This window comes from Podarcis melisellensis (genome assembly GCF_964234715.1).
Source record: "Podarcis melisellensis genome assembly, chromosome: 2".
NCBI classification, from domain to species: Eukaryota; Metazoa; Chordata; class Lepidosauria; order Squamata; family Lacertidae; genus Podarcis; species Podarcis melisellensis.
In genome coordinates this window covers 39,486,486-39,504,905 of record NC_138529.1, presented here as the reverse complement: position 1 = coordinate 39,504,905, position 18,420 = coordinate 39,486,486, and the positions used below count along the sequence as shown (strand labels likewise).

The 18,420-nt window shown below is 47.8% G+C and overlaps 1 protein-coding gene across 10 annotated transcripts in view; it reads right to left on the bottom strand.

The window, feature by feature from the left end:
- Positions 1-1,418: 1,418 nt before the first annotated feature.
- The window catches only part of ARHGAP44 (Rho GTPase activating protein 44), a 90,297-nt gene continuing 73,295 nt past the window's right edge, over positions 1,419-18,420 (bottom strand). For 3 of the 10 annotated variants that reach the window (XM_081895021.1, XM_081895019.1, XM_081895027.1), the window contains 6 exons: positions 16,777-16,794; positions 15,586-15,807; positions 12,130-12,588; positions 10,346-10,494; positions 8,069-8,446; positions 1,419-3,468 (listed from right to left, as the gene is read on the bottom strand). In XM_081895021.1, the coding sequence (XP_081751147.1) occupies positions 3,329-3,468; positions 8,069-8,446; positions 10,346-10,494; positions 12,130-12,588; positions 15,586-15,807; positions 16,777-16,794 (1,366 nt within the window). In that variant the 3' untranslated portion in view covers positions 1,419-3,328. Of the gene's footprint in view, positions 3,469-5,984; positions 6,037-8,068; positions 8,447-10,345; positions 10,495-12,129; positions 12,589-15,585; positions 15,808-16,776; positions 16,795-18,420 lie in introns of all 10 variants that reach the window. The other 7 variants (XM_081895023.1, XM_081895025.1, XM_081895026.1 and 4 more) reach the window with 7 other exon arrangements.

Sequence of the window (18,420 nt, the reverse complement as noted above, 5' to 3'; positions counted from 1 at the left end):
ACATTTCAAACCATATGTTTCGGTAGTACAATACCACTCCCATCATCCCTGACCACTGGTCATTCTGGTTGGGGCTGATAAAAGTCTTCTTCCACTAGGAAAGTAGTCCTTTGATCAGGATGAACAGGCCTGTCTCCCTTACTCAATTCATCTTCTCCTCAGGTGATCATCTGCTGCACATACACTTGCTTTTAGCTGCCCTTGTCCTAAAGCCATTTCCCACTCAACATGAGAAAGTTGGGGGAAAGCCTGGCCAACTTCACCAGCTCCCTATCCCCTCCTTGCACCTGCACTGGCATCACGAAATCATTAGCACAGTGGGTTAGACAGGGAATGCAGCAAGGAAAGAGTTAAGACTATCAGACCATCACCAACCATCTCTTCATCCAAGAGCAGCCTCAGGACAATACAGACCAGTAGCAGAGGCAGCCAGCTGTGGAAATACGTTTCTCCCATTCCATCTGGAGAAACAAGGAAACTGTAACTGATGAATGGTGAATATGAACACTACAAGCAACTCACCATTTATGCATGTTCAAGGCATACGTCCACCACTGCGAACCCGGAAGTGGCATGAAGAGAGGCAAAAATGGCCCTAAACGAGCACAAAAATTGGCAAAAGTGGTGCTAAAACAGCATCTAGCAATCCCACGAGCCTTTGCACTGACCTTTTGAGGCCTGTGGAGAGATGGAGAGGGAATGATTCTGGTGGAGTTTGGCGGATTTTGGTTTTTTTTTAGGGGGTTCCAGAGCTTTAGAGGGTGTTTTCAGGCTTTTTCAATGGCGTTCCCAGTATATGTGATTTCACTTATATGTGTGGTGCTTCAGGATATAAGGGTAAAGGGACCCCTGACCGTTAGGTCCAGTCGCGGACGATTCTGGGGTTGCGGCGTCCTCTCGCTTTACTGGCCGAGGGAGCATGTGGCCAGCATGACTAAGCCGCTTCTGGCAAACCAGAGCAACACACAGAAACCCCGTTTACCTTCCCGCCGGAGCGGTACCTGTTTATTTACTTGCACTTTGACGTGCTTTCGAACTGCTAGGCTGGCAGGAACAGGGACTGAGCAACGGGAGCTCACCCCATCGCAGGGATTCGAACTGCTGACCTTCTGATTGGCAAGCCCTAGGCTCTGTGGTTTAGACCACAGCGCCACCCGCGTCCCTTGCCTCAGGATATAGCCCCTATGTAAAAGGGGAGTTGCCTGCCAATGAAAAAGGGAGGGGCGCTTCCAAAGTGATCATTAAAATGCTTTTAAAAAATGTACCTGTGACTTCAGCCTAATTTTTGAAGTGGCCTGAAAAATGTATGTTTCGCTGCTGAATAAGCCTGTCTCACCCAGGTATCTTTTGTTTGCAGCCAAGAGGCACCCCTCTCTGCTAATCCAAACCCAGCAAACAACAGACGAGAGAAACAGAGATACCACAAAAGTCATTAATTGTACTTTAATGAGACCACACATTGGGGAAGTGGAGGGGTGGGGGGCAGAAATGGAGAAAGCAGGAGACCCCCCCGAGAAAGGAGCTGCTCAGTGCTTGGGATGGGTCTGTCTTGCCAGTAATTTTAAGATGCAGCACAAGATACCAATCGGCAATGCCCCCTGCTTGAGCAGCAAATACACCAAGTGACCCGAATTGGAAAGAGCAGTTAAGAGTACCGTTTCGCACCCCCCCTCCTCCCCACACCTTTCTAACAACAATCTGCACTTGTTTCCCTGCCTCTTCCACCTTGAGTGATGAACTACACATTATCACAGCCTGTGGCAAAGCAAGAGCACCCAGACTTGCAAAAACACTGCTGGGGTGGGGAACACACATACACAAAAAAATAGAGGGTGTTTGGAGACATTTATCATAAATCCAAGGGTGGGAAAGGTCTGTGTGTATGCCTGTGTTGGAAGAATTATGATAAGCCTTTAAATTTACATTGTACATTTGTACACCCGTTCAGATGGAATGGCCCCAAATAAACCAAATATATATATATATATTTATAGACTTTTATATATATATACAAATATATATCTATCTCAGCAGATATATATATATATCTCATCTCTTTTTTAAAAGGATAAAAGGTTACATCTGCCTTTGCATGCACAGTTGAGAGCTTTGCCCTCCTCAGTCGAACCCTGGGCTAAACAACAGTGGGGAGCTGCAATCGGGCCACTATAAACATATATTCTGTTGGTGGTATTTCTCCCCTTTCGCTGCTGCCAAGACATGGGGCCCACAGCAGAGAGAGAAGGGGGGAAATGAGCCCGTGACGCTGGTGAACAAGAACTCCACATGACCAGGTTCCACTTCTGACACCACAATACAGGGAGGGTAGGTATGCTTAGGAACACTTTTATTGCTAATCGAGTAACTGCTTCCCGACATACAGGAGACCATTACTCACCCATATCAACAGCTACCACTCCCTCCGGCTTCTGACCACTGCCAAACACCTGTGTCCCCCCCCCCCAAGAGTGACCCTTCTTCCATCTACTAGCTTCTCCCCCAGGGGGAGTCAAGCAAAAACCAATGAAAAAAAGGAAGGGGAGGGGGAAAATGGAATGGTAAAGGATTCGAGAAGGCCAGACACCCATTCCCTTTAGAGGCTTGCGGATACACAGAGACTCACAAGGCTGTATCTGGCTATTTCAGAAATCAGGATTTCAGGGACTGAAAGAAAATATAGGTATACGCTGCTTGTGTGTGTGGGTCTCTCTCTCTTTCTCTCTCTTCCCCACCACTCAGCTTCTAAAACAAACATTCCTTGGCCGCAATCTATAAGGAAGAGATACATGAACCAGCACAGATGGAGTGGAAAGAGTAAGGACAGCTGGAGCAAAAGCAGGAGGCAGAAGTAACAAAGGACACTGCCAAAGTCAATAAGCCAAAAACCCAGTGGGTGCCTTCGGTGGAGTTCAGCCGGTGAGCAGCCTGCCATGCTCCTGAATCTCTCTGCCCTGTGCACAACACCAGAATTCCCCACAGGGCAGGTGGGACTTAATTCTTGGTCTGAGGGTCCGAAGAGCTCAAAAGGGAGATAAATAGGCACCACGTCAAAAAGGCAAAATTTGGATAAGGCTAAACAAACAGGAGACAAAAATAAATAAATAAATTGGAAATTGCACCAGCAGCGCCCTTTTGCCAGGGTTAGCACCAGGCCCACAGGTCTGTCAAGTCTTGCACAAAGGGGCTGGCAAGTGGAACTCCAGAAGAGAGACCGCCCGCGCCCCCTCCCCCCGCCGGACAAGGTCTCTGGACAACATCGCCTTCTGTAGTGTTCATGGGGCACCGATATGTACAAGAGAGCACATTAGAGGGACAAGGGGCTTTTGTGTCATAGGGCGGTGCTTTCCGAATCCTCCTCTGAATTGATTTTTCCTTGTACCGGATGTCTCTGGACTTGTCCCAGTGGGTCCAGGTGGAGTGTGGCATCAACCTCTACATGGATGGAAGGGATATCAAGGTGGGCAAGATCTGCAATCAGGCACAGACACACAGGGAGACAGAGAATTACCATGCTGCTCCAGGCAACGTCTGCCCACCCGTTCATATACAGATTAAGACAGACAAAAATAGTCAACGTTTTAACTTAAAACTGAGCAGGAAGTACAGTTCTCGGAGCCTGTTAATGCCAGAGGAAAGGGATGTCATAATATAATCTTGGCTTGTGCCTTTTGCTGCTGCAACATTCTTCACAGCTGTCCCTTCCCCACAAGCACGCGTGAATCGGGGTCTAGGCCACATGCTTCTTAATCTCAACAACAGCTCAGCAAACTGGGCCGATGGCAGCAGACAGCAGCATATTCTGCAGTTTCAGAACCTAGTCTTAACCATGGGCCTGTAAATAGCAACTTGGATTGTCATCTGTTGTGAGAGAGAATGTCCAGGCAACCATGCAGGAAAGAGTTTGGAAATGGGAGGACAGTTTCCCTTCCAGTCCTCCTCCCATTTTCACCATCCATGTGCCACAAATGACTTAGCGTACAGGTACGTGGACAGGCAGGCAAATCACTTGAAGGATACTGAATTGAGAAGTTACTTGCAAAGTTGCTTTAAATGTCTTTAGGGGAAAGACCCCAAGACCCCAATCTCATTTGGCAAGGGGGTATCTCCATGACAAATTTGCCAAAGCTTCCTGGACACCTTTGCTGTCCCCCTTAGCTCAGCCTTGCTGAAAACGGTTCCCCTCCAATGAAGGAATCTAGGCAGCCAGTACTTCAGTACAACTTACACTTAGAATTTAGCATCTCTGTTCCCTTTGCTATCCCCTTAAGTGGCAAGTATCCCATTCAACTTCTCAAGGTTCACTTTTCTATTACATGCTTTTTGGTGGCTTACTATCCATAGACATGCTATCAGAAATAAGTAAAATATTTAACTTATTTGCACATTGGGACCAAATGACCAGGTTGGCTTATAAATGTGCAAAACCATCCTGAAGAGCTAGTCAATTGCAGAAATGACAAGGGATATTGTTAAATACATGTCTTCTCAGAGCAGAATATTTTTGGTCCTTGCTTAATCCAATGAACTAAGAGGCGGCATTGAATAAACGAAAGGATGATACAGTGTTCACAGCATATCCCCATGATGGATATACTCTAAATGCCTCTTTCACAAATCATATGAAGTAACTCCACGGTGCGGCCAAAAGCGGCTAGGATTTGATGGATAAGTCCTCCAAACAGATGATTTGAAGACTATGTGCAATTAGGACAGAATAGGCTTACTTATCTGTTGATAAACAAAAGCATCCAGATTTATCAAAACGACAACATCCCATGCACAGCCATGACCTATCCCCAGAGCTCCACAAGACACAAATAGGCTATGACAAAACATCCTGTTCACCCCTCCTTTCCAGTCAGACAAACCTCCTATTTCAATTAAGATGCAGACAGTCCCTACCTAGCCAGGGAGGAGCATGTCACACTGTGTATAATTTTAAGCAATGAAAGTCACTGCTTCTCTCAGAAGCAAAGGAATAGCTTCCACATGGCTACTTGTGAGACAGAGGAAGTGAACTTGTATGTCAAGAACCTGCAAGCTGCATGGGATCCTTGCATACTGAGTAAAAATCACCCTCATAATATGATTTTACTCTTGAGAGCATTCCCCCATGAATTGGGAATGGGGAAGTAATTCTAAATCAGCTGTGGGAGATGTACTTCAGAACAAGGGGTGATTCGTTAGGCTTTTCAGCTGAGCTGAGGACCTTCATAGTGTAAAAAGCAGGAGTGGGGAACCTCTGTCCCTCCAGATGTTGCTGGATTTCAGCTGCGGTCAGGGATGCTGGGGGCCAGAGCCCAACAAATTTTGGAGGGCCGCAGTCTCCCACTGATACTGTAAAGGCAGCTGTCCTTACTTGGGTGAGAAGACGACCCCGCAAGCTTTGTATCCTTTTGAGCAGTGGCACACATAGCCTTGACCATCACCTGCTCCTGGGTTGCCCCTTTGGCCTCACCCACAACAAACAACTGCCATTAATATCCATTAATGGCAATATCATGACATCCCTTTGGAAATAACACATGGAATGGGAGAGGGAGAAAGTCACGTTGGTAAGAAAGGGGCTAGCAAGGTTAGGAGCCAGTGAATTCCGTGGCTTGGAAAGGAATTAGTTGAATGCCTGCATATATAGATATATATATATTTAAACACACACACATTTAAACACACACACATACACACACACACACACACACACACACGGATGTCAGGCATGAAAGGCCAAGTGAGAAGCACCCCCCCCCGCAAGTTTACTAATGACATCATTATCAGTCAGCTGGGGAGTGGAGAGCAGGCTTGAGCAGCCATGCAGTTCCGGATCAGCGTGCCCCATGCAAGGCCAGCGAGATGGGGTGGGTGGGTGGGTGTGACTCTGTGAGGAAAGGCATGGGGGCCAGGGGTGGCGGGGGGTGACATTGGCAGCAGCAGCAGCAGTAGTAGTGGCAGAAGGTTCAGGGAGGAGGGCAGGGACTCCAGCTTACCCTGAGCATTCCCCTCACACCTATCCAATATTGCATCACGAGCCTCAAACAGCTGCAGGGACACAATGGTAGGATTGGGAGAAAGGAACAGAAGAGAAACAGGAAAAGCAACAAAGACAAAAAAAAAAAATAGTACACAACAAGACCTCCAAGTCAGAGCAGTTGCACCTGCCTACCAAAAAAACACCAGCGGGAAGCTGGAGACACAAAACCCATCTCAAATGTTGACCACACAGGCGTGGCCATTCCCAAAGCACAAGCTGTAGCAACAGGAGCCGCTATCGGCCCACGTATCCAGAACGGACTGCAGTTGACCCCTCCCCAATGTTTTGGAGGCCCCAGGTCTTCAAAAGAACAGGGATCAGTTGATCAAAAGCACAAGTCATCCTGGAGTTATGTACAGTCAAACCACCCCTGAGTTTTGAGACTTTGCCTGCTAGCTGTGCCTCTACTCTGCCATTGGGACACAAAGATTGGCCACTACTGACCTCCTGATCAAAAGCTGCAGACACCCAAGGAATAGAGCCCTGCACGGAGACAGGTGTGCCAAAGAGTGGACCAGTTTCGTTCTGCTCCTGCATTTTTGGCCATATTTGAAATTCCCAAATGAAGGCTGAACTGCTGCTTCTCTCAGAGACTCTGCCGGATTGTGGAAGGCCTTTCTAGACACTCTGGTTTCCCAAGGGTAATATACATATTTCCCCCTCAGTGGTATTTTACTGCTTAACCAAATAGCACTACTGATTGGGTTATTTACTGTTATTTTTTTTACTGAAGATGTGCAGTCTAGCATTTGAAATTATGAATGCACAGCCTGCGAGAGGGAAGGGAAGAAGGGGGTTAAAAAAAGGCAAAATAGCTGTGCAGCAGGGATGGGGAACCTTTGGCCTGGGGGCCCAATGCAGTTCTCTAGGCCTTTTCTTTGGCCTTTGGAACTCTTCCCAGGGCACACTTTCCATCCTTCACCAGCCTTGCTTCACACCCTCCTCGAGGGCTTTTGCCTGGCTGGAATAGGCCCTTGAACTCTGACAATGCCTCTTTGCTTCCATGGATGGAAGACAGAGAGAGCGGTGCGTGTGTAGAAATCAGCTTCCTGTACAAAGGCAGAATCTGCATTCATTGCTGTGCCTACTTTTGTCCCTGCCAGGTGGCCCTCGGGGAAGGTCACTCAGAAGGAAATGTGGCCCTCCGCTTGAAATAAGTTCCCCGGCCTTGCTACGCAGAGCAAGAGATTTGAATCACATCAGAAAGTAATGACCCATGTCCATCGTAGCAGGACCCAGAGCGAAACATGGAGAAAGAGTTGCATTTTCAGAGGGAGAAGGGATTAGCAGCACTTGCGCAATGTCCCTTTTGTCTGGAAAGGCTAAGTTCCTGGCTAAAAAGGTCTGAGTTATGCTCAGCTTTCATGTTCAAAGTATTCCCTTCCATATCAGCCTCAAGCAGCATTTTAGCTCAGCTCACTTAACTCACTACATATGACCTGGAATCGGAAGGTGATCCTCATTCCCTCACCATGTATGCAATTTACCCCTTGATATTTTGTTCTAAATGCAACACTTGAATTTTGGCCTTGCTTCTCAGGTAGTTTCAGAATCCTGTTTTGAATGGCAATCACTTCCTGCTTGAGTGATTAAGTAGGTGACAAGCACCGGAATTTATGTACAGCATAGCTCAATTGTTGCTTTGCCACTTGCCTGTGGAATATAGAAAAAAACTGAAGGACTGTGCCACCAGGAAACTCCACTCTCAATCTTGACTGGATTATGGTGCTCTGTACTAGTTGTTCCTACCATTTGCTCTTGGCTCTGCAGTGCTTCTCGCCAGCTGTGCCTTAAGCAATCAAAAGGCAGACCTGGAACTTCCCCCTAAGCCAACAGTGCCCTTCAGATACCCAGGACCACAACTCCCATCATCCTCAGCCAGCACGGACAAAGATCAAGGATGATGCAAGTTCTGCCCACAACAACTGGAGGGTGCCACGTTGGCAAGCCCTGCCCATACACTGCTCCCTCCTCCACTCTGTCTCTGCTAGCAACCCCCCACCCCCCTAGAGTGCTGTCCCTCTGCCACTGCTTTGTTACCTGTGGACATGCTCTCCCCGGGGGACATGCCGTCAAGTACTGTGTGCTCCATGGACTGCGGACTAGAGCCGGATGCGTTTGATGTGGGAGGCTGTGGAGGTGGCAGCGTGGGCCTCTGTCGTGGCTTAGGGGTGGGCCGAGATTTGGTTAAAGTGCTCGTCAGGGAAGGAGGAGAAGACAGAGAAGGAGCAGCTGCCGGGGAGAGTGGGCCCGAGCCCAGGGAGTAGCCTGGTGGGTAACTCAGTCCATAGGGTGATGGGGTGCTTGGTGGGGTGGGAGAAAGGCTGGCAGGGGACGGCTGCCCCGTAGACTGATCGGACATACCACCTGACTGGCCATAAGGAACCTTGGCAGGGATGGGGGTCAGCTTCTTTGAAACTGCAGAAGACAAGAGAGAAAGAGACACACATACAAACACACAGATACAGCTGGTTGTCATTCATCACTGGGAGGTCAGGTGAGCTTTTTACTACTGGCTTTCAGAATACAACCATCAGGCCTTCTTGAGCCCTGGTGAATGGAAGCTCAGGCCTAAGGGCAACCTGTGCTCATGGGAAGCCATGTCTGGAACATGGACCATATTTAACCAACTCATTGTACTAGTGGAAGCCAACAGAAGGGTTCTCTGCTAGCGCAATGGGACTTCCTCCCCTCCCCTTGCACTCCATTAAATCTGTTCCAGAGGGTTAGGAGAACTCATAGAACAGTGTACGAGGGGAGCGGAGATTGTTCCATCAGTCAACTAGAAATGCTTGCGTTGATGGAACCATTTCCTTAGAGCTATGCTGAATGCAAAGCGGAAGTAGGGCTTGAACATAGCTCTTTTTTACGTTCTCCAGCTTAATTGTCCAATGGTCCCCACTTGTTCACTCTAGTGACTTTATTTCTTAGACAAGATTTCAAGTGTTTGTGGCAGGAACTTTCCTACCAGATTTCTCAGTCTTATGAGGACACCAGAAAGGAGAACTAATCATCTGCAATCATTGCAGTTGCCCACAGAGAAAACAGGAGCCCTGGCCAAAAAGCAGTCAGTTAATTAGTGGAATTAAATTGTGTGGTTAACACACTAAAAAAGAGAGAGAGAGAGAGAGAGAGAGAGAGAGGAGGAGGAGGAGGAGGAGGAGGAGGAGGAGTAGGAGTAGGAGTAGGAGTAGGAGTAGGAGTAGTAGTAGTTTGGATTTGATATCCCGCTTTATCACTACCCGAAGGAATCTAATAATAATAATAATAATTTATTATTTATACCCCGCCCATCTGGCTGGGCCTCCCCAGCCACTCTGGGCGGCTTCCAAAAAAACCAAAAATACAGTAAAATATCACACGTTAAAAACTTCCCTGAACAGGGCTGCCTTAAGATGTCTTCTGATGTCTCAGGTAGTTGTTTATCGCTTTGACATCTGCTGGAAGGGCGTTCCACAGGGCGGGCGCCACTACCGAGAAGGCCCTCTGCCTGGTTCCCTGTAGCTTTGCTTCTCGCAATGAGGGAACCACCAGAAGGCCCTCAGCGTCCGGGCAAAATGATGGGGGTGGAGACGCTCCTTCAGGTATACTGGACTGAGGCCGTTTAGGGCTTTAAAGGTCAGCACCAACACTTTGAGTTGTGCTCGGAAACGTACTGGGAGCCAATGTAGGTCTTTCAAGACCGGTGTTATATGGTCTCGGCGGCCGCTCCCAGTCACCAGTCTAGCTGCCGCATTCTGGATTAGTTGTAGTTTCCGAGTCACCTTCAAAGGTAGCCCCACGTAGAGTGCATTGCAGTAGTCCAAGCGGGAGATAACCAGAGCATGCACCACTCTGGCGAGACAGTCCGCAGGCAGATGGAGCTGGTACACAGCTGCCCTGGACACAGATTTGACCTGTGCCTCCATGGACAGCTGTGAGTCCAAAATGACTCCCAGGCTGCGCACCTGGTCCTTCAGGGGCACAGTTACCCCATTCAGGACCAGGGAATCCTCCACACCTGCCCGCCTTTCCCCCCAAAACAGTACTTCTGTCTTGTCAGGATTCAACCTCAATCTAAAAGCGGCTAACATTCTCCTTTCCCTTCCTCGCCCACAACAAACACTCTGTGAGGTGAGTGGGGCTGAGAGACTTCAGAGAAGTGTGACTGGCCCAAGGTCACCCAGCAGCTGCATGTGGAGGAGCAGAGACGTGAACCTGGTTCACCAGATTACGAGTCTACCTCTCTTAACCACTACACCACACTGAGAGTTGTTGCTTTGTTCATTTCACCCAGCTGAACCCACTCCTGTTGCCCTATCAGGTGTGAATACCTACCTTTCCGCAGGGTGTGTGGGCTCTGTTCTGTGGACAGCTGCTGTGTGAGACCAGGCAACTGCTGTGTGGTCCCACATGGTGCTGCAGGGCCACAAACCGGGCTCCCTTTCTGCCCAGAAACAGGAGAGAGTTCCTTGGTTTTTAGTGTGCTAAAAAGAAACAAAAGGTGGACAAGAAGCAGCAGTCATGAGCCCCTTTGTACGAAGGGCATCTTAAATGCAAAAATCCCCCTCTCCCATGGCCTCCCCCATCTCCTGTCCCACAGTCCCAGGGTGCAGGCCCATAACCCTCCGCTATGATAAGCCAATGATGCTTGCAAAGCAAAGCGTTTTGATGCCTTGCTCCCGAACATACGCCCAAAGGACCAGACAAACTTGCACATCCACCTTCAAAAGCAGATCTGAGCATGACTAGAGCATGAATGGCACTGCAGCCCTCTCAGTCACTCTGTACACAGCAATGAGACGAAACAAAATGGAGGGAAGCCGTTTTCCAGAGAGGCCACTCTGTGGGGCAGGTGGGGCAGGAGGAGGAGCAGCAGCAATACGATCTGTTCCTCGTGGTGGGGATGGGTTGGAGCACCTCACAGATTTAAGAGGTGAACTTGTTATGCTGAACTTGAGGCCATGTCAGTTGTCCAAGTTTGTTCCTTTGCACTTAGCTTACAAGTGGCCACCAACCCCAAGGCAGTGTGGCAAGCCATGGCTTACCTCAATGAGGGAACTGAGTTTGTCACAAATAATCTGTTGCAAGAAAGGTGCTACTCAAGGTGGTTGGCTAGACCAGGCAACTCAATGTGGTATTTGGAAACCTGGGTGGTGAAGGCCTCAACGTTTGCCAGGCCGAGGTGGGTGCCCCCTGCGCCTCTAAATAGGTTGGACCCAAAGAAGCTATTGGACTGGCACAGCTGTTTTGGGCCCGACTCAAAATCTTGTAATACAAGGCTAGGCAAACATGTGCCCCCTCCCATGTTGTTGAACTCCAGCTCCCATCAGCCTCAGTTGGAATGGACTGTTGACAGAGATGATAGGAGCTGTAGTGAAACAACAACATCTGAAAGGCCACAGAATCCCCACTTCTGATGTAAGTCTTTGCAACTTGGGGTCCAAAGAAAGGGCTGGTTGGTTGGACTATTGACACTAAATGCTTACCCAAGCTACAGATATATCTATTGCATGGGATTCACCTAAATGAACTTCTTTAAGCAGAAGTTCTGTGCAACATATCCTGCTTGTGCAATGGGGCTTCCCCCACCCTCATTGTGCGCTCCCTGAGCCTGTCAAAATTGGCCCTGGTGTGTGTGGGAAGGGGGAAGGAAAGGGAGGGTTGTTACATCTGGCAAACTGCAATATTTATGCAGACAGAATGATTCAAAGAGTGTGATGTGGGATTCTATGGCTGTCATAGTTCCCCCAAGAAATTTTGAGAATTGTAATTTGGGGACGGTGTTGAAAATTATCTTACAGACCACTTTGGGCATGTCTCAGAACTTTACTTCTCAGGGGAAGAAAGGTGACCAATGGAACCTATTTTAAGCCTGGATTTGGCTTCAAGGAACTGCCTCCCTTGCAGGCTCCATCAGCTGATACAGCTGAAGTTCTCTCCAGGAGATCTGTAGCAATGTGGAGGCCAACAGGAAGGCCTCATTGCCTACCGAGGAGGCGTGGAGGGCCTAGGCATTGTCCCTGTGCGTAGACCTCTGGTACGTGGCAAGCAAGTGGTGCTCACCCTTCCACCACCGTGCCCAATTTGCCCGAGCATTTGTCAAATAAGAGGTTATTTACCTAGTGAGCCCGGTTCCTCTGTCTCTGGCACAGGTGCAGCTGACCCAGGGGGGAGAGACTGACATATGGGAGCTGTAAGGAGTGCCAGGAGGATCGGGTTTGGATAAGGTGAGGGGGGGTTTCATGTAGACGGAGGAGAGGTTAGTCTCAGGACCATGCAACTCTGTGAAGGAGCTCTGCTTAGGGAGGTGCAGGAAATACGGTTTCGGGTTAGAGTTAATGTCAAGCTGCTGAGGGGAAGGAGAGGAAGAAGAGGAGGAGGAGGAAGGGGGAGGCAGCGTTTGGCTGTACCCTGGCCACCGGTACAGTGGCAAGGGGGGCTCTGGCCTAGCGCGTGGGCCAGTCTTGGGGTGGTGGTGGTGGAAGGATGAGTAGCAGGGGTATGGGGGAGGCTTGTCGTCCTCAGGGGATGGGTAGATGTAACAGGAATCCGACCAACTAGACGACACACCATCCGTGCTGCAAATGTCCAAAACAACAAAACAAAAACAAAAAAAGAGAGCAGAGAGCGTTTGTACAGGGAGGAACCGAACAGGAGTTTCGAAAACAGCCCATAAGCATTTGCCAGGAGAGGGTTGGGGTGGGGGCGGGGGAGAGAAGAAGAAGAAGAGAGAAGAACAACAACCAAAAATTCAAGGAAAGCAAGAGGGCCTCTTCAACTGCAAGGTACACAGTGGCTGGGGCAACAATCCCCACCTTCCTGAGCTGACAGCTCCAGGCCTGGGTTTCTGCTTATCTCTCATGAGCCACCCAAATGTAGAAAATGGCACTTGGAAACTTCATCTGCAGGAAAACAGAAACTAGGCCTGTGCAAAGTCTGCCTTGCCAACGTCACCTATTCCTAAACAGTTGTTTGGGGAGATCTGGAAAACATCTCTAGATGCCAGTTGTCCTGAGTGGTGGTTTTGTCTCAGGGGCTTGTTTGTGTGTGTGTGTGTGTGTGTGTGTGTGTGTGTGTGTGTGTGTAGGGGGAGGAGGAATATCCCACAAGGAAAATGTTCCTCCATATGAAGGAAATGGGTATCTATGGGTTGAATTTTGCCCATAAGTGCTAATTTGAAAATAAAACAAGCCAGGGGGCATTTGAGGGTTCACTATGGAATTCAAGGTCCCCCACAATTCAGAAAATTGATTACTCTTGTCAATTAATTTGGGACAAACTAATCTGTCACAAAACAAGTGGGTCACACTGCATAGTAGAACCTGCTGCCTCATTACACTGGGAAGCCAGGCAACCCTAAGCAGAATATTGGATTGAGAACTAGTGATCTGAGGAAAGCATGGCAGAGAAAACAGCGGGACAGTGTACCGAGATGCAATGCCAGGCAAGCATCAAGGTTTGCCGTGTAACTGCTAGACTCCTTCCAAAGTGTGAGGTATGCAATTGCAGGTGAGAGAGACCCCAGGGGAGTCAAGGAAGCATGGAATGAGTTCTAATGAAGTTGCATGTCCTTCTATCAAGGGCTTGACTTTGCCCCCATCCTTCTTTCTTGGCCTCTTTCCCTGGCTAATGTGAGCTCACAAACAGAGAAGTGCCATCCAAACTGGTGCTTGGTAATTTACTGGAAAGGAACAAGCCTGGAAAAACTGAAGTTGAGAAAGAACCAGGAATGTCATAGAAAGTCAAAAGAAAAGACTACAAAATTCTGAATCCTGAAGGACAAGACGAATGCTGCCAATATTGGAGCCCGCAGGCTGCAGAAGTAGCAAGGGTGGGACTAAATTTCTCTTCTTGCCAGTATAAACACAGAATATATATATATATATATATATATATATATATATATATATATATATATATGCAGGTTTTGGTGTCCTCGGGTGTCTTCCCGTGTAAAAGTTGGGGTGTCTAGGCGACGTTTCGACGAGGTCTCACTCGTCATCTTCAGGCTGGTGCTTTCGGCTTCTTGTTACTGGAACAGAGCAGGATCTCAGTGTTTGAGTTCCTATAAATACTGTTGAGGGGGTGTGGTGTATAGCCTCCAATGTTCTGGGCAGAGAGGAAGTTCCCAGGTTAGTGTGCCTTTTCTTCTTTTGTTCCTTAATTACTTGAGGGATATCCTGAGTTCCTTAATTACTTGAGGGATATCCTGAGTGATTTCTTGAGTGATATCCTGAGTACCACTTAGGTGGGTCATTAGGTGTGGATTAGTTGCTAAAGTCTTTGTGTCTTGACCTCTTGAACTTTGTGAAGAGTTTTTCTGAGAAGATGGCTGTACTGCACTTAGTTGTGCTCTGGCTTGGCTTCGTGTGTAGGGGCGAGCTGTGGTTTTGTGGCTTGTGTCAGCCAGATCTCTGCCCAGAACATTGGAGGCTATACACCACACCCCCTCAACAGTATTTATAGGAACTCAAACACTGAGATCCTGCTCTGTTCCAGTAACAAGAAGCCGAAAGCACCAGCCTGAAGATGACGAGTGAGACCTCGTCGAAACGTCGCCTAGACACCCCAACTTTTACACAGGAAGACACCCGAGGACACCAAAACCTGCATTCCTGTACCCGTGAAAATCTACGAAAGCAATATATATATATATATATATATATATATATATATTAATATCAGGGATCTCAATTCAGATTTACCCCACATTTCCTCCTGTTTTGTGAGAATATGTGCAACAGAAAGGTGAGAGTGCCTGCCTTTGTGGATGGTTTTGCCAGCTTCTTATTCCCATGCATGTCTCACTCCCTCCCCTGCTTTTAGTGGGTATGTTGACATGCAACGCATTAAATGTCTAATTCCATGCTTGCTTTCAGCAGGGAGCACATCTATGGCAGAAGCACAGACCAGAAACATATGCATGATACCCCCTATGGATAACCCCCTACTCTCTGCACATATGAATGTGGCAAACATGACCAGTCATTTCCAGCTTGCCACAGAGCTGACCCTTATGAATGAATCCACAGCACAAAATAACACAAGTCTTGCATTAGGTCTGAAAAACCAGGACTAAAAATGACAACATGGCAGCTGGATGAAGCTGGGCCCTAAAAACAGAGCCAGACCTTTGCCTTAAATGGATATCAGTAAAATATCGGGTCAGAATAAGCCTCTCCATGCTACTGGTGCCAAATTCCAACAGGACGAGGTGGCAAAATAGGAAGGTCTGCCCAGTCTCTGTAGCGCAAAACCAGGAAAAGAATTTTGTTCTATGTTACTATTCCTGATGCCAGTCTCCCTGCTTGCCTAAAATCTTTGGAGCAGACAGGTCTGTTTGTTTTTTTAAATTGCTTACATTCAGCTGGGCCACAGGAAAGTATTATTTTGTGCCTCAATTCTCTGTCATTCGAACACACACACACACACACACACACACACTCTTGCAAAGTGAAAGCGGAAGCGTAACTAAAGAGGGCCCATGCAGGTGTGGGAGTGGCAGACGTGTCCACAGAGACTTCCAGGACCACAGAACACAGTGGCAGCTGCTTGCGCTGCCCTCCAGCACTTACCTTGCTCTCTCAGTCCCTGGCGGGAAACCGAAGCTAGTTGGAGTAGGGGAGGGAGTAGCTGAAATGTCAAGAGATTGCTCAGGAATTGGTGACTGAGGAGTAGCAGCAAGATCGGAAGGCGGAGCGGGGGGCTGCATGGCAGGAGGGGTGGAGGATGCCTTACGAACTACGGAGGTGCCTCTGCGAGCCACCCATGAGGTGTCCATCACCCGGACGCCCATGCTATGGGGGGGAACACAGAGATAGTCCCTTACCAACTCGGAAGCAATCATTGAGAGCATTAAACACACGCATTTACATTGCAGGGGGAAGGAGGGAAGCCACCTAGGTGCATCCAAGGTCTGAAAGGATCCACGTACTTATTTACTTAACTGTAGACTCTAGAGAGGGGTTTCTGGCACGGCCGTGAGGGTCATTTGGGTCAAAGGCTGCTCTGCTGGGACACCCAGTGGCCACTTGCAATCATCAGGGCAGCCGCAAAAGCAGTGACCTTCCAAGGTTGGTAAAGTTTTGTATCTAAGGGAGGTTCTCCCAGGCATCAACAAGAACCCTTCTCCCAGGCATCAACAAGAATCAGGAAGCCTTGGGACCACGAGGCCTTTCCAAAGAGCCACAGACCTGAACATAAAAAATCTACGGCGGGGCGCAAGGGGAGCATCTGGAATCTTAAAAAAGCGTGCAGCCAGGACACCTGTGATTAATTGATGCCCTTTGTATTGGGGATGATAAAAAACTGGAAAAACAACATCCTGCAGGAAAGGGGGAAGGGCTATAGGTCAATGACAGAGCACATGCGCCCAGGGTCCATCGCTACCACCTTGGGGAAAAGGGCTAGGAAAAACTTCTGTCTATCAAGACCAAGGTTTCCCAAACTTGGGTCTTCCAGTGTTTTTGGACTACAGTTCCTATCATCCCTGACCACTGGTCCTGCTAGCTAGGGATGGTGGGACTTGTGATCCAAATTTGGGAAACTCTGATCTAGACCTTGGAAAGCTGCTGTCCAGCAAAGCAGACTCTGTAATAAGGCAGCTTCAAATTTTGACGGGGCACTCGAAAGACAGGCTCCCGTCTCAGTGCCTTCGGGGAGAAGCTGGCTTCTGCTCTGCTGGCAAGGCCGTGGGTGCTCTGAATTGACTGGGTCTTGACACTGAAGGTAGGAATGGTTCAAGAGCTACCCAGAGGATACCATACCTTTGGATTTTCCTAAGGCTGCATGGACAGAAACATACAGGTATTAGTGTAACAGAAACTAAGGCCAAATGCTTCTCCTGCTGCGTCAGTTTGGCAGGCCTTTGGGAAAGGGGCTGGGAAGTCCAAGGCCGCAGCTTGCAAAAAGCAGGGGGATTGGGGCAATTTGGCTGCAGAGAAGCATATTGCTAAGTGGAGAAGCAGGACATTCAGTGAAAGGTAGAATTTGAGGAAATGGAAGGTTTTTGTGAAAGCAATGCCAGTTGTTTTGCAGTTGTGTGTGTGTGTGTGTGTGTGTGTGTGTGTGTGTAGAATGCAGGAGAAATGAGCTGGCTAGAGGTGAACCTAATAGGGGATTACAATAATCTTTGCATGGTTGTTCTTCTGGGATCCAGAAGAATTTGCTTTGCAAATTAGACCTAACAATATTTGATGTCTGCACTGAGCACTGTAAGACTCCACAACATACAGAAAGCTCATCAAGAGTGGGATTACAATGTTTCCAAAACTAATCTGAGCCAGTATCAAGCCTCTATCTGGGATCTTTTCCAGGTTGTGCCTTCCTGTCAGAGCTCTTTCATGGAATAAGGAAAATAACCTATGACTTCTCTTGCACTGCACAGCTCCAGGTACTTGCCACAACCTTCTACAGAGAGCTAAATTTCCTTCGCATGCATCATGCAAAAATAAAAACCAACGTTGAGATTTCTCACTGAGGCCTTTCCTAAACCTTGGGATCACTATAACATTGACACAGGTAAAGCATACTAAAACTAAGCCTGAGAACAGTTCCAAGTCCAACCCTCAAGAGACTTTTTAAACACAAAAGATCTGACAATGCAGTTTCCATCAGGCAAGGGCGTTCCTTACTATTCAAGCTTTATGCATATGGATGGCAAACTCAGTAGGGCATTCATGGCCATTCTGAAGAGATCAAAACAAGTCACAGGAGAGAAAAGGTCCAAATTGAGAATGTCTTTGTAAATCCAAGAAAAGAAAAACAATCACTAAACTAACTGAGGAATTGCAAGTAGGAAGTTTTAAACGGCATATGTTTATTATAGGAATGTGAGCTTTAAACTGATTAGGCAGGAATGCATAAGGTGTACTGCATACCAATATTAAGCTCTCCAATCACTGATTAAGATTCCCCCCCCCCCAAAAAAAATTAATTGGGGGAGGTGATACAAGCAGGGACTGCAGGCCTAGGAACTATTGGATGACTTTTCACCATGCAGGCTACACTTCATTCCCCGCCCTGCAATAAAATTCATGCTATTTATTTATTTCAAACAATTTATATACCACTTGGTTCTAAAAACATCAAAGCTGTTTACAAAACTCATGGCACCCCCCTCTTCCCTGAGCCTGCTTTGACAAATAGAAACTTACAAGAAGGTAGCAGATAGTGCATGACTTGCCACATGAAGTTTTTACTTACATAATGGATGTGACTAACTTGGGTCCATTAATTTCAGTGGGTCTACTCTGAGACGGACACAGCTGAATACAACCCAATGTGTCTTTTAAAACCAATGGACCATTAATCCATGGTCCATTACCTAGTTCATTTTTGAGAGATGTTTTGTTACCCTTTCCTATCAAAATATCTCTTCCATATTTAAAAGAAAGATGAAACATTGTCCT